A 14,841-nucleotide genomic window follows, 5' to 3' on the forward strand; every position below is an offset into this window, starting at 1 on the left:
AATATTACTTTTTATATATTTCCTTAACGCGTGTTCGGACATACGTTTTTTCAGTTTAGTTCGCAGTTTCGCCGCTAGATGGCGCCACAAATTTTCTCCATAAAATGACATTTTTTTTATTTTCTTTATTAAAGCCTTTAGGAAGCTTTTGTTGCATTATTTTGCTTCTAATGCGATCACATAACACTTTCTGAGCCTCGGAAGTACTCGAAGTTCGCTAATTTTCGAGAAAATCGCATTTTTATATTTTTGTAGTTCCAACTTTCACCGCTAGATGGACGGCAATTTTTTAGTCCATGAAATGGGCTATTTTTCTATTTTCCTTAATAATAGTCCTAGCGGGCTATAATTAGATTCGTTCGATTCCGTAGGCGACAAGGAACAATTTGTATATCTCAGAATTTCGGAAAAGTCCCTAGTTTTCGAGAAAATCGAAATTTTATTTTTTCGTAGTTCCGCCGCTCGCCGCTAGATGGCGCCACCTGTACCGTTTCGGACCGAATTCGACAAAAATTGATTTCCTGGCTTTATTAGGCATCAAAACGCATCAAACCCTAATAGAAATTTGTTTCTAAATGCCTCAGGAACCATACTACGTCGTCAAAGTGCCGAAACATTCATTTTTTTATTTTCCTTATATGCGTGTTCGGATCCTCACTTTTTGGATCAGTTTTTTCGGTGATTATTCGTTCGTGGCAAGTCCGATTAATATTTTTTTTTTTCTATGTCCATCTGGATGTACATACGCATGTGCATGCAAAATTTGACGAGAATTGGTTGAGTGGTGCAAAAGAAAAACGCGGACAAAGAAGTTGCAAAGTCAAATATAAGAGCTTCGTTCGCCTTCGGCTCGCTTGCTCAATAAGTTTATATTATTAATTACTTCCAAATGATCCAGACGCGATGCTGCTCATCTGTCAAAATATTGAACTCTATTTTTATCGTTATGTTGCTCATCTGGAAATTTCAAGGTAGACTCAGAATAAACTATAAATCATAAGATACTTAATTGACCCATGAAGTTCAGAATTAACAGTGTTTGGAGGTAATAGAAGGTGCTTTATTTTAATTAATAATTAAAATCCTGTTCTATAATTATCAAAAATATTATTACTGTAAAATACATACATTGGTTTATAAACATAAACGAGCGCATTTTAAGTAACTAAAATAATGTACATTTCTAATAGTTACACAATAAATAATATCACATTCGCCAAATTTAACTGCAATGTTAAATTGATTCACACAGCATTCTCCTACAATCTAATATGGCGATGACGCCTATGGCTTCAAGATCGATAATTCTGCATTTCCATCAGTTGCAGTTACGTTAATAACTTGTAGTTATATCTACTTCGCATCAAAATGCAGCGAATTTCATATACTGTACACTTTAATTCATTCTTTTAGGAGGAGAACGATAAAACAGCTCGGATCATTGGAAATGCGATATCAGTTGATTCGAATGAAATTTGAGTCCAACACGAATACCATTCGAGTCTCTAAATTCTATATTTAACTTTAACCGAATAATTGTGATACTTCTGGTTCGTTATCGTAACCGAGCGTTTTATCATTCCTCCCCGCGCCACACGAGGTAGTCTCTTCCCTCATAAATCCGAGGTTTCGATCGAAATACCTCGAGAACTTTCTTATTTCGAGTTTGTACGCTTCAGAAAAGAGGGGATGAACGTCTATTATCGACGCGCTTTTCAAAGCACTCACGAAGAATCTCGATCACCGAAAAACCTGACAGGAATATACATTTCGAGGCGATTTATAACCCAACAGCTTCTGCTTCGTCTCATTTATTTATACTCCGATTCACCGAGCATTCATACGCGACTTTTCAACTTCTCTTTCATTTGCACGGAAACAAATCTTGCGATTACTTTTCGTTCGCGAAAAGTTAACTGATTTAACAATCGTTACGCGGTACCAATTCATTCTCTCCGTCCGCGAATCTAGCCAAAGATTAAAAAGTTTCTTTCGGTTGTCAAAGCTTCAGACCCAAGAATTGCAATATCAGTTCGCGAATACAACCATCGATCGAAATATTTCTTTCCATCCAACTCTTCGGGTGACGCTCGTACCGCATCCTAAATTGATCGAAACATGTTTTTGCCCATCGAAACCTTCATAGTATTTCCGATGCCAGCAAGTACCAAACTCATTCGCAGCCATTAACCAAAGCAGTCTTTCGATTCTCGAAACTCAGAGAATGTTTCAGCTTTCAGCAGCCTTTTCGAAGCAAAGACGGTTCAAACGGGCAGCTGATCGTTCGCCTCGCGTACGTTCCACATGGACATCGAGAATTCTTCTCTATGCAACTCCGTCTGTTTCAGGATACGGTTCTCCGACACGGTGTACGTGTTCCTTCCGGCCAACTTGAAGGACTTCAATCCAGGAAACCACTTGAGCAGCCCCCACCATTTTTTCCTGGCCTCGTCGACGTTGGAGACCTTGACGGTCGCGTATTTGCCGGTGGATCTGTGCTCGTCGACCACCCTAACCTCTTTCGCGAGCTTCCTGATCTCCTCGCTGTCTTTGTCGGCGTATTTCCTGTCCACGTTCCGCGAGTCCGTCTTCAGCTGCTCGACCAACGCTGTCGTCTGTTTAGGGCTGTCCTCGCGAGCGGAATTTCCGGAACAGTCGGTGCTTTCGTGGGCGATTCCGGTTCCTCCGGTGCCCACGGTCCTCGAGCCGTAAGCGCCCAGCGCTCTTTGCTGGGACCGAGACAAACTCGAGTAGGAACGTTGGTCGTTGCGAACCACCAGGCCAGGGATCCTGCAACTCCTCGACAGTGTTTCCTGTGAAAACAGAACGGCTGCTTGTAGTTGACAAGTCAAACGGACACGCCTGATCGAACTATCGGAGGGTGAACAAGAATGACAAGTCGCGGGATCAAACTTTTTCGAGAAGCTCCTGGTAATTGATTTCTAAGGGGACGAACCTGACACGTGTACGGATTATCGCTATTTTTCACGGGACAGAAATAATGGTTCTGGCTTGCTTTCCGACTTCCACACCTTACGATCTTGCGAGCGATAAAGTTCTGTACTATTAATCGTCATTAATATTGGCTTCGTCGGATTAGTCATTCTTTGGATCATTTGAACGAAACAGGGGATGAATGAAATCGTTATCGCGTGGAAGGAGATTGTAAGGAGAAATTCCGGACCCGGAAAGAATGAAAGCCAGGACGAAATCGACTACGTTTCCCCATTAACCTCATCCTGCTACCCAAAGGAGCAGAGATAGAAAGCGGGGCGGAGTAATTGGATGTCAATTGAGAGAATCCGGTAATTGAAGCAGCTGATACTCTAATTATTTGCTACAGCGTGTTTATATGAATGAGACGTCGTTACTCACCATGAACGCCACTCGAAATTTGTTCGACATGATGTTGTATAGAATAGGATTAATCGTCGTGGACATGTAATAGAGTACCCCGGATATGTAGGTCATCAAGAGATAAAGGAACTCTATCCACTTGCTGTTAGACGTGATGTGATCTTCCGAATTTGTCCCGTAAATGGCGATCAGCCTCTGCACGTGAAACGGCGCCCAGCAGATGAAGAACGCGATTACCACCGCCACTGGAAACAAACCAATCGCAAATTTCTTAACAGCTCGATTATTCAACCGAACTATTAAATAAATGGTTTCGGTGCGGTATTAAAAGTCTATTAACAATGATTCTCACGGTGAACGATCTGTCGGTAGAAAATTAATATTCCGCAGAAAAGATAGGAATTCATAAAGAGCCTCTAAGGGAAAATAAAACGGTAAATCAACCGCTTCGATGATTGCGCGGAACAAGGACGTAAACAGCCAACGAAGAATTATTGGTTGCTGCTAAATTTAAAACGATCGCGAGCTGAATGGAACGGTAGCAGCCGGAACAGTAGAACAATCGGACATCTAACGAGTATTCTCCGAGTATGCGTCAAAGCTACGTCAAGTAGATAATATTAATGGTGGCCGATACGAGAGTAAAATAATGATTAGGTTTAATATCGCGTTCGTTGGCGCTTAAATTATCGCTAACCGTCAAAGGAATGAAATCAGAGGGGTGTCCATAGCGCCATGTCGCTTCATTATGGCCAGCCTTAATTTTAAGTACGGTTATCTGCAACCTACACTTCCCCTAGTTAACCGGATACGCAGAAGAACTCTTCTTCAACATTCTCCGTAGGTTAGCCTAATGACCCTATAATTCCTAAGATCTTCACGGTTTCTGAGGCTCCTTAGGATTCTCAGGTCTTAGAGACCTTAGAGTCCTTAGTAGGGTCTTTAGGATCGCCGAGGATCCTAAAGATTGTCAGGTTTTCTAGGATAATAGACTTCACTAAGCATATCGCTATTAATGGACGTTTAAAAATATCCTTTTATAGCTGGCTACATGCGAATTATTTTTGTCCAAGATGCTTGGCTAATAATCGTGTTTTTTGTTAATTGCTTATCTAATCTGCAGACGAGAAAAAAGTTAATACGAAGCAAATTGAGCGGTGATGTACCAAATTGACATGTTCAGTGCATGTCGATACGTGACGTTCCGATAAATAAAATCGAGGCTGCCAAAAATAAATATATCGGTGAAATCAAAGATAAACTCTTTTCGTCCCGAACGTATGTTATTTATATCCCGTTTCATATTGCAAGCACAGAAAATACATTTTAAATACTTTGACTTCTAAGAGACTTGATCATCGATGACACGCTTCTTTTGGAATACTTTTTTTTAATTTCTGTAGAATCGTTAGCTACTTGTAATGACCAACTTCCTGATGCACTTTTTGCAGTGGCCTATTGACGCCATTCTAACATCAACCATCATAAATCATATTTTTTGATCGATTGCATAATTTTTTTGCGAATGTCTACCATTGGTAATGACAGAGTTAATTATTTCTTAGTCGGTGGTATTGGAATTTTTGCGATAATGTCACTATCTCTTTCATCGTTAGAAGCGTAATTTCATCAAAGGGTACACTCGTATTTTCGGTGCTTCCGGTTCGTTAATTTCCTCCATTATACGTAGTAGGTTATTAACCTTTACTCTTTTCAACCGGGGAATTTCGAAGCATCGACACACAGAGAGAATTAGTGGAAGTTCAATAATTTTTTTCTCACAAAGATTTTAATTTTTAATAAAACTACCCCTAGTTTTTCATCTAATTTAAAGCTATCCTCGACTTTTTTAATTACTCTCACTTCACTGCTCACTTTCACAGATTTCATCGTACGTTATTGCATTGAAAAGTCTCCTGCTTTTCTTCTTTGTAATTCCCAACGAAAATATCTCCTTTAACGCTTAATCCGTGCAGGGAAAAGAGAACGCGCCACCCGTTACTTTCATTTCTTCCTTGCCTTACTTCTCTCTAGGCACGTTTACCAAGTTCTAAAATTTCATAAACCGAGTTCTATGTAAGTTTAAGCTGCTTTCTCGCTTTGAACAAAAATCCTAGTTCCTGATTAAATTCTATAACGTTAGAAGCTTTGTTCAAATTTGCAAGTAGTTGAAAGATAAATAAGACGTTTCCATCGTCGTAAAAGTTAGTTGGGAACGTTTTAACATCCGAAACGCGGTTTCTTTTATTTCGAAGGGGCTGCCAATGGGGTGATCTCGATCTCGAGGGAGATTCCACCCCCATTCGGCCTCGACCGTGAAACTTCTCCCTTTCACGATGATTTGTATCGAGCTAACGTATGGAAGTTCTGTTTGTTTCTCGATTCGTAGGGAAAACCGGTCTGCCTGAATTAGCAACGATTTATCATCGATACAATATTCATGTGTCTTTGATAAAAACGCGTCACCGTCGAAGGTTCAATATCGAAGAGAAATCAAAGGACAAGAGAGAAGGTTAACAAGAATACCTTTGTCTCGATTGGATCAGGTACATTATTCCCGACAAGTCCGTGCCATTACGCGACGGTATTACGCGGAACGCTTTCGAAAAATATGCAAAGACAGGAATTGATATGTGGCTAAGGTCAAGTTCACTCGAGTTATGGCATTTCTACGCAACCATCTCGCGTTTTTATTGAATAATTCATTTTTGAAACTGGTTACAAGATTCCTCCATTTTACTTTCTTTCCGTTCCTTTCTTTTCGCCAAACTATTTTTGCCAAATTCATGAATGAGAAATTCCTTTACGTTCCTCGGACATGGAATTTTTTTACTAATGACGCAGAGTTCGTTGCGGAGTTTGTGACTATTTTGTCGATCACGATATTAAAATTGTGTTCACATCTAAGGAATGATACACCAGTTATACAGAAGTATTACTGAAAGTAGCTCTTATGATTAGCGAGGCTGTCTGAATACACTTTTTGTAACTAATAATCGCCATTATTTGTCGTGATTAATTTAACGGTGTTCTTCTACCGACGATAAATGATTCACGAGTACTCGATACACTCATTCTTGTCTGGTAAATATTAAAAAAAACTGGGCGAGGTACTCTCCGCGTTATTAAAATCGAGTTTATGCAAACTAGCGAGCACGATTTCTCGCATCGAAAAAAAAAGACATAGAAACAGGAAAAGTGGTGGTCGACGACTGAGGACGGAAAGAAAAGAAACAACTTTTTCATCGAATAGCCAGATAAAGAGGATTAATTATTCCACGGTCTCGCAATAAAAAAAGCGGCAAGGAGCTGTGAATAGATTATCGTTAGGAGTCTGCCGACATCATAGTTACAACTTGGTAAAATAGTTGAAATTAGCCGTCACTGCTCTCGAACGTTTATTCCGCCACAATTGGCCATCAAGTCTGTGTAATATTTCGGAATTAATTTTGTAGAAATAAAAGTTGTTTAACTTATAATTATGTACAGGCGTCTCATCAGCGTTTCCTCTCGCAGGAAATTAAAAACACTCATCAAGTCTTTTTCTTCTTAATCATCTAACGCGAATGGATCAGATTTCATTTGTCATTCGTGAAAGTTCCCTTTATGTTTTTACAGCCATTTTTTACTAAACTTTCTGAGGATGCAAGAAAATTTTCCGAGGTTGAGTTTTCATGACGTCGAAAGAAAAATGAAGGAGACAAAGGCTGTTTTTACTAAAATCACCTTCTTCGAGTAATTTTTCACTCCCTTTGTTTATAACCGGTCTTGCTTTCGATATTAAAAGTGGCGCACCTGAGTCCCTAAATGGAACGTCTCGAGATTTCCGGCTGTTTTTCTGCTAATTACCATCGAACCCGGTAAATGTATCGGACATTTAATGTCTGGTTTCTGAAACTGTACTTCGAAATACGCCTCCAATTATTGATGTCATTATGTGTACCGTGATACATATTTATGAATAATAAAGCGAACATTACAAATGTGTGGGGTATTTTAAAAACATCGACCGATGCATTAATGAAAATACGAAACGATGCAGAAAATATACTTTGAATATTTAGCGGCAATTCATGAATTTCCCTATCATCAAGCGCTGAACTACCGTTTGGAGCAGCTGGTTGATTCAAAATTTAATCACCGAGATATTGCAAGCGAGTTAATATCACGGCCTGATAACTGGAATCATCGAAATTCCCGTTACTCGAGATTTTGACGAGGAAACAGCTTCCTGAATGTCGAGCAACCGAAAACGATCGAAAGGAGGTCGATCAGCGTGTTCGACAGTGGTCAATTTGAGAACATAATTATTATTTGAAGAGTATTTGACCTGTACACGAAATCGCGATAGTCGAGGATCGATGGTAAAAGTGGAGACGTCATTTCCGTGTCATGAAACCCGAGCAAGTAATTGCATGTGTACATACATGTATAATTACGAAGTTAACGAGAGACTTGTTCATGAAACGCGGCCGTCGTGTTATGCGATAAACGAGGTAATAAAGCACGATGCATGTAATCGTTTGTTTAATCGCACCGACGCGTGTCAACTTTTCCGACAACTATCATTTAATCGAGCGTACGGATTATGTTGGGTACATTCCCAATCGTAACTTCTGGCGAGAAAATTTACTTCCACATTTTTTTACAAGGTGGATAATGTATTCTTGCTTCAGCCTCTATTGATTCTCTATTATACGTCCATGATTGATTCGAATTAGCAATTATAAATCGTTTCGTCGAACCGTATACATTATTCTATTTGCAAGCTATTTCTTTAAAATTAAATTACGCTTCTGTTCAATTTAAACGCCATTTAAAAAAGAAACAAACATTAACATTCTCATTGGATTTCAAGCGGTTAAGATATTCGTAAAATATTCCGCTATGGAGACGGTACGGTTCATTGCAATAGCAGCTGGTGAATTATAAAGTCGTGCCGGAAGTTGATGAAAATAACGCAAAATTTACGCGTCGTTACATGTGACCAGCTCGTGGTATGTTTGCAAATCCACCATTTCGATTTCAATTTCCGACCGATCCGTTTATTGAACGAAGAATAACAAGCACCGACGATTCGACACGGTATCTTAAAAATGAATCGGCACGCGTCATTTTGATTATGTCTACGCGTTAATGTTTACGGGCACGAAAAGAGATCGATTATTTTATTGCGAACATTCGAAAGAATCGATATTTTTTTACAAAATCGCATAATAAAAAATTAATCTCGATGAGCGATACATAATTCTATCGCGATTTTTATTGGATGATTATACAGTTCACGATGATATGATACAATAATAATCGCGATTGATGATAGGCGTGACAGTCCTCTGACAAATTAACACGTTCGATGACTGAACATTTTAGTGGAATAATCAATTTTTTACCGCTGCGATGCAGTCAACTTTATTTTCATACAGCAGTTGAAAGAATATCGTCACTGCTGTGACTTTCAGTGCATTAGTGGCCCTGTTCCATTATCGTACAGCAGGAAGATGCGTTACCATAAAATATGTCCATAACATCAGAGGACGCATATTCGTAAAGGGACAACAAAACTATTATCGGTGATTTCAATGCTGGTTCGCGAAAACAACAAACCCACTAAACTAGAAACTCTGGCATCCGGTGATAATTTGCATGTACAGATTTAATATTCCGACATTGTTTCTCGCAACAATTCCTTTGATGCTCCATCGAATAAACAACGAACGCGAACGTGCAATTTCATCTTATTTGGTAAAATTCCACGAAAATAGTCGCATTTAAACGATCGAATTTCACGAATATTAAAATACTCGAAATAGCATACAGAATATAAATGACTGAAGTTAACGACCGATATACAAGATAACAGTATTAGTAGACAAGAATAGGTAATCAAGAATGTTTGAAATGCTGTTCTGGCAGCGGAAAAACGTGTTTCAGATGTTGGACATAACTCGATTAACCGTTGCGTCAATTATCGCAGGTCGAAGAAATGTTCCTGTTTCCTGCTAATTAAATTCTGTTAAAATTCGAACGTTCGTTAAAAAACTTACTCGTAATTTCGAGCTTCATTCGTTTGTAGCTGGAGAACATTTAAGTTATTCCACCTTAATTAAATGTCACGTTATTAAAAAGAAACACGAGCTGAATAAAATGATGGTGTACACGAAGAGTAAACATTTTTCTACTAACCCAACATTTTCAGCACCCTCCTCGACGACCTGCCAGTATGATGTCTGCAGCTACCTTCTCGCTCCTGACTTCTCTTCATCATGTTCGACTTCCTCAGTTTCAGCCCAATCAGTACGTACAGTACGGTGATCAGACTCATAGGCACCACGAAAAACAGGAAGGTAGACAATTCGAACGAGTGCTGCAGAAGTATCCTCTTGACCGTGCACATCACTAGACTAGGATTATTTTTATGTTGGATCACCCCAAATTGAAGCGCCGGGAGCAACGCGAACGACAACGCCACCAACCAGATCACCAGGATCCATTTCACTGCCCGGGTCAATTTCGACATCGTTTGAGACAAGAACGGGTGACAAATAGCGACGTATCTTTCGACGGTGAAGGCCGTGATGGTCAGAACCGACGCGTTCGTCGACGTCTCCGCCGCTAGGCCTCGTAAAACGCAGAAACCCTCGCCGAAGATATACGGGTACTTGTACCAAACGAGAAAAATTTCCGCCGGAAGTCCACACACCAGTAGCAACAGGTCTGACACGGCCAAACTGAACAGATAATAGTTGGTAGCGGTGTGCATCGACTTGTTGCGTGCGATCACGATGCACGTGCTGATGTTCCCTATTGTGCCGGTCACGAAAATGGACGCGTAAATGATCGTTACCGGCACCACAATGAATAGCGAGTCTCTCCGAGGTGGATGGACGATGTCTTGGAAATAATTGTCGACGGTCCCGTTGTAGAAATTCGTGATGTCCTGGACGTACTCTTGAATGGACGTGCTGTTGGACAAATTCGTCGATACTATTGGCTCCTCCATATTGAACCGATTTACTTTATTAGTTCTCGTGGTTGCATAGGGCACATCATAAAGTCTCGACCAACTTTTGGGGAATAAATGAAATTCTTAACAAAAAATTGGGAAGAGGCAAACTCTCGGGCGAATCTTAAGAATTGATTGATCGAGTTTCGTTTAAACTTTCGTTCGATACATCGACGTTTTTATGGAGTGTTGGAAGTTTGGAGAACTTCTCATCGAAATCTTCTATTACATTAGGCAAAGATATATCGATTGTCCTTCAAATTTTTTGTATCTTAAACCTTTAAGTATTGGAACGATTGAAATTTTGTGAAGTAGGAAAACTCTGCTGATTCTCCTCTGTTCAATCAATCACAAGTTTTTCAATCTTAGGTTTCCATGTTTCTCAGTTAATTTCATTCACGATTCAGAGAAATCGGTGATTGGAAACGGAACAGGATTCTTCTTTCGGAGAGCCTCCCTTATCAATTCCGAATCTGTTCTTGACCTTAGTTCTCAGGTTTTCCGTTCTACGGAAAGTAACGTCGGGCAAAATTCGATAGTGAAGTTGCAAAAAGTTCTCGATTCTATCCTACGTAATCTCGCACGAAATTCAGGAAGAAAATTGCAAGGAAGTGGAAGAATTCTCAGTTTGATTTCCTTCGAATCGAATCCTCCATTCGACACCCCGTATTTATTCTCGCCGTTCGATCTTCTCCAAACTGTCTTACACAGAGCTCGGTAAAATAATGGTGGAAAGAAAAAAAAAGAAAAGGAAGAACTACAACCGAATCAGTTGGATTTTCTTCCTATCGACCTCATCAAGAACTCTTTTTCCCTAATTATCCGTAATTTTGTCGATTTCACACAAGACCTTGGTAAAACCAGATTCTCGGTTATTTTTGAACCGTGCTCTGTTAGGTTCTATCAAGCCCTGCGTGTTCGACCTTTCCAAAGGAATCGAACTGGCGAACGAAGGTCGCAAGATGTCACAAATCGAGCGAGGAACTTGTCGACGAACCGACACGGACGCCGCGCGAGTCACGACTGCGGATGGCCCTCGTCGCGACGCACGACGTCGGCCACCGGCGCTTCTGCGCACCTTCAATTACCGGCAGTTGTCCTCGTGGTTTCCCTCGTTCCTTCTTCTTCGGGTCCTGGACCGGTTTCACGGTCATTTCGCTCGATTATTCGCCTTCTTCGTAGAAACAACGAACCGCTATTCTTCTTACCGGCAACTACCCGCTGTGCGGCCATTTTTCAAATATTTGCACCCGGAACGCTCGTATGTCCTTCGCTTCCCTCTATGGTGGTTGCCTCGATCGCTTCCGATTTTCCTGCTCGTAGCCGTTCAAAAAATTGTATAAACTCGAAGCAACCGAGGACTTGAGTACATTTGTATTCGTTTTATAAATTTGTTAAATATTTATGTAATACCGAAATCAATTTAAGTTCTCCATTCGCATAGGGTGAAATATGAATTCTTTATGAATCGTCCTCTCTATTTATTCTTGTCTTTTTTTGGAGAAGGTCAACATGTTTTGTAGCAAACTCTTCCATACGTAGCAAGAAATTCAATCAACCATTATGATGTAATCCTCGGATGAAAAATTCGAGAAACAAATGAATTTTTATGAGTTACGGAAGAAAGATTGCCAACTGTTTTCTATCGTTGTCTATTAATCGTGCTGTTTGCGAACATCTGACGCGTTGTATTTGCATTGGCGTAATCGTGATTTTTGTCCGGGGGTATGTCATAGTTTCGTCCTTAGTCACATACGCGTTTAATTCTCGGAATGATTCGACTAATCCAAGAATTTAACTGCCGCTTATACGACGCCTCTATTTTAGGAATAATCCCGTTAGAAGTGCAATGATTCGCGAAATCGACAGACTCCCAAAACAGAACATTTCAATTAGATATCTCGAGCTAAAATTATAGCTTGCGCATTTCCTGTTTCCCCTCAATCGTAAATAGTTAACAAAACGATATCCCTCCTTGAAAACAGTCGGAACTCCATAATTTCTACGACTTAAAATAAGGAAGGTTTGACTGATTTTGTTGCTTCGGCAGATTTCATTCATCGAACAAGTTGTTTACCACCGAAAGAAATTTTCATATCAAAGGATTTGCTCGAAACGTTTAGTCCGTTATACATATATGAATTTGAAGAATCCGAAGAAACAAATGATTAAAGAACTGAATAAATTTCATTTGATATTATAATGAGGATACCGATGAACGTTGGACGCTTATTTAATGATAAAGTCTCGTGTTTAAGGATTTAAGGTTAGCCGCAAAAACAACCATTGTATATTAAATTTCCAGACAATTCATTCTTTACATTACATTCGAGTATGTTTTTCGTATCGTGTAAGAATTTTGTGGTATATTTTACATTGTAATTTTCTTTCGTTTCCTGTTGATTTAAAAATATTGTGGATCGATTCAATACCGAGGGCATCTATCACGTTCGTAAATCTTGACTCGGGTGGTTATCCATCAGGTTTCCTTCTTTCCCTTTTGCAGACATCTGAATTTCCTCGATTTTTCAATTGTCTAACGTTCGAACACGGTCGACGAAATTCACGTGACCTTGTACTCGGAAACGACACCCTCCAAGACAATCCTAAACCCTGCAACCCCTTCTTTTCGCTTCATTTCGTACGAGAAATAACCCTGCTGTCTGTATTTTTCGTTCCGCGAACGAACCAAGCTCTTCGAGTGGAGCTCCTGTTTAGAAGTGTCGAATTCGGTCCGTGTCGTTTAACTCGTCGATGACGTAGCCGATTTTGCGAGGCTTCCAGCTTTCAAAAGCTTTCGGGTTCATTTCTACCGTGTCATTTGACCGGAGTTCGAGGACGTTTCTCGATACAAAACCGTAGTTGTATTTTACGGTGGCTTTTTTTGCGGGTTGGTTAGTTTCTAATTATCTTTGAAGGTGGACGAAGCAAGTTTTACGATGGTCCTTTCTCTGATGCTGTTTGGGGAATATATCGACTTTAACGCATCACGTTACCATCGCAAAGTTGGATGCGAACTCGTTCTACTCTACCGTGAGCTAATTTCGCGGTTTATCGACTCGATCCTTGTTACGCAGTACTAGTCGGAATAATTTCTTTCAAGGATGAAAACTTTTTAATTTTGCGCAGCTCTATTGCGTCGAGTGTCGTGGAAAACTAACAACATCCTTCGAGCAACTAACGTCGCAATATTTTGTGCTCCAACTGTTTGGACTTGAAAAGTGAAACTCGAAACTGTTAGGCTTTTTTCTTCGGTATAGAGAAAATGAAGAAGGAGAGTGAAAGTTCAAGAAAGTTCATCTTAATATATTGACGAACAGTCTTTTACTGGAATCTTAGCGTACGTGACCAAGTTTCTCTCCGACCAACTGTTTTGCACGCACTTACAAAACATTTACATTTTAAATATAGATTTTAATCGGCGGTTTAAGTTGAAGAGGTCGTTTTTATGCGCAACTTATCGTTCATTATCAGCTGCTGGTTATCAGCGTCTCTCACGAGACGTCAGAGCGAGGCACAAGATATCTCGCGATTCTCTATTTTTCCTTTTTCTGAATGACTCGTTTCATGTCGTCGCCTTAATTGATTCGTTTGAATAATCAGGGAATCACACATCGACCAAATACTGATTACTTTCCTCGTTCTCAACAATGACTAAGGAAATTCGTTGACCGAACGGGAAAAGAAGGGTCTTTGATGTCAAAGTTTTCACGGGTTAAAGAACCTTAGTTCCGTTTCCTTCCAATAAAATTATACAAAGTGTCCTAAAGTATTTCCTGCAAAAAAGGACGACGCTCCTCGAGATAAAACTCCTCGAGAAACCTCTCAGAATATTCACCCCGGATTCCAATTGTTTTCTGGCAAATTACTTTTTGAAACAGCGATCAAATTATGGCTCGGTCTTATTAAATTCCTTCTGGAAAGAATCGATTTATTTGAAAAACAAGCAACCCCAGTTTTGTATGCATAACAAAAAATATCGAAAGTGTGTTACAATCCTGGGATTAACATCCACCTTTCCTGGAATTGATTCTCCTTCAATCGGGTAAGATTCAATTGAGCGAATTTAATTAATTCTTCGAAAGAAAATCGGATCTGTCTTGTTTCTTTTACTCGATTTGCATATCGATTACTGGCACGCTCAAGAAAATGTCACTATTATTATTTAGAAAATTTACACATTGAATCACATAATTACTTTCAACATGTCGAGAAGATTCCTCAAATCGTCTAAATTTTCAGAATGAACTTTGCCAACCTTGTTGTCTTCAAAGAATGACATCGTAATCGTATCAGTGTCGAGCATCAAGCTCCTGGAAAGAAATTTCATGCAGACAAAAGTTGAGGTTTACCCATAGACAGAGTATTAACCGTCCCAACTTTGATAATAAAATCTCGCATTACGAGCCACAAAAACTTTTCCATTGATCGAAGAGTATCGAAGATATCGATTCCAGGATTCTATTGTACGAAATTAC

At 39.8% G+C, this 14,841-nt stretch overlaps 1 protein-coding gene across 1 annotated transcript; it reads right to left on the reverse strand.

Annotated features, from left to right (window-relative positions):
- Window positions 1-1,087: 1,087 nt before the first annotated feature.
- LOC100879815 (pyrokinin-1 receptor) lies at window positions 1,088-14,711 on the reverse strand. Its single transcript, XM_012285754.2, has 3 exons — window positions 9,544-14,711; window positions 3,376-3,602; window positions 1,088-2,813 (listed from the first exon to the last, which is right to left on the reverse strand). Exons 1-3 carry the CDS (start codon window positions 10,358-10,360, stop codon window positions 2,265-2,267), a joined length of 1,593 nt encoding a protein of 530 aa, XP_012141144.1. The 5' UTR covers window positions 10,361-14,711; the 3' UTR covers window positions 1,088-2,264.
- Between the last annotated feature and the right edge of the window lie 130 nt (window positions 14,712-14,841).

Source organism: Megachile rotundata, chromosome 15, assembly GCF_050947335.1.
Source record: "Megachile rotundata isolate GNS110a chromosome 15, iyMegRotu1, whole genome shotgun sequence".
Lineage (NCBI taxonomy): Eukaryota > Metazoa > Arthropoda > Insecta > Hymenoptera > Megachilidae > Megachile > Megachile rotundata.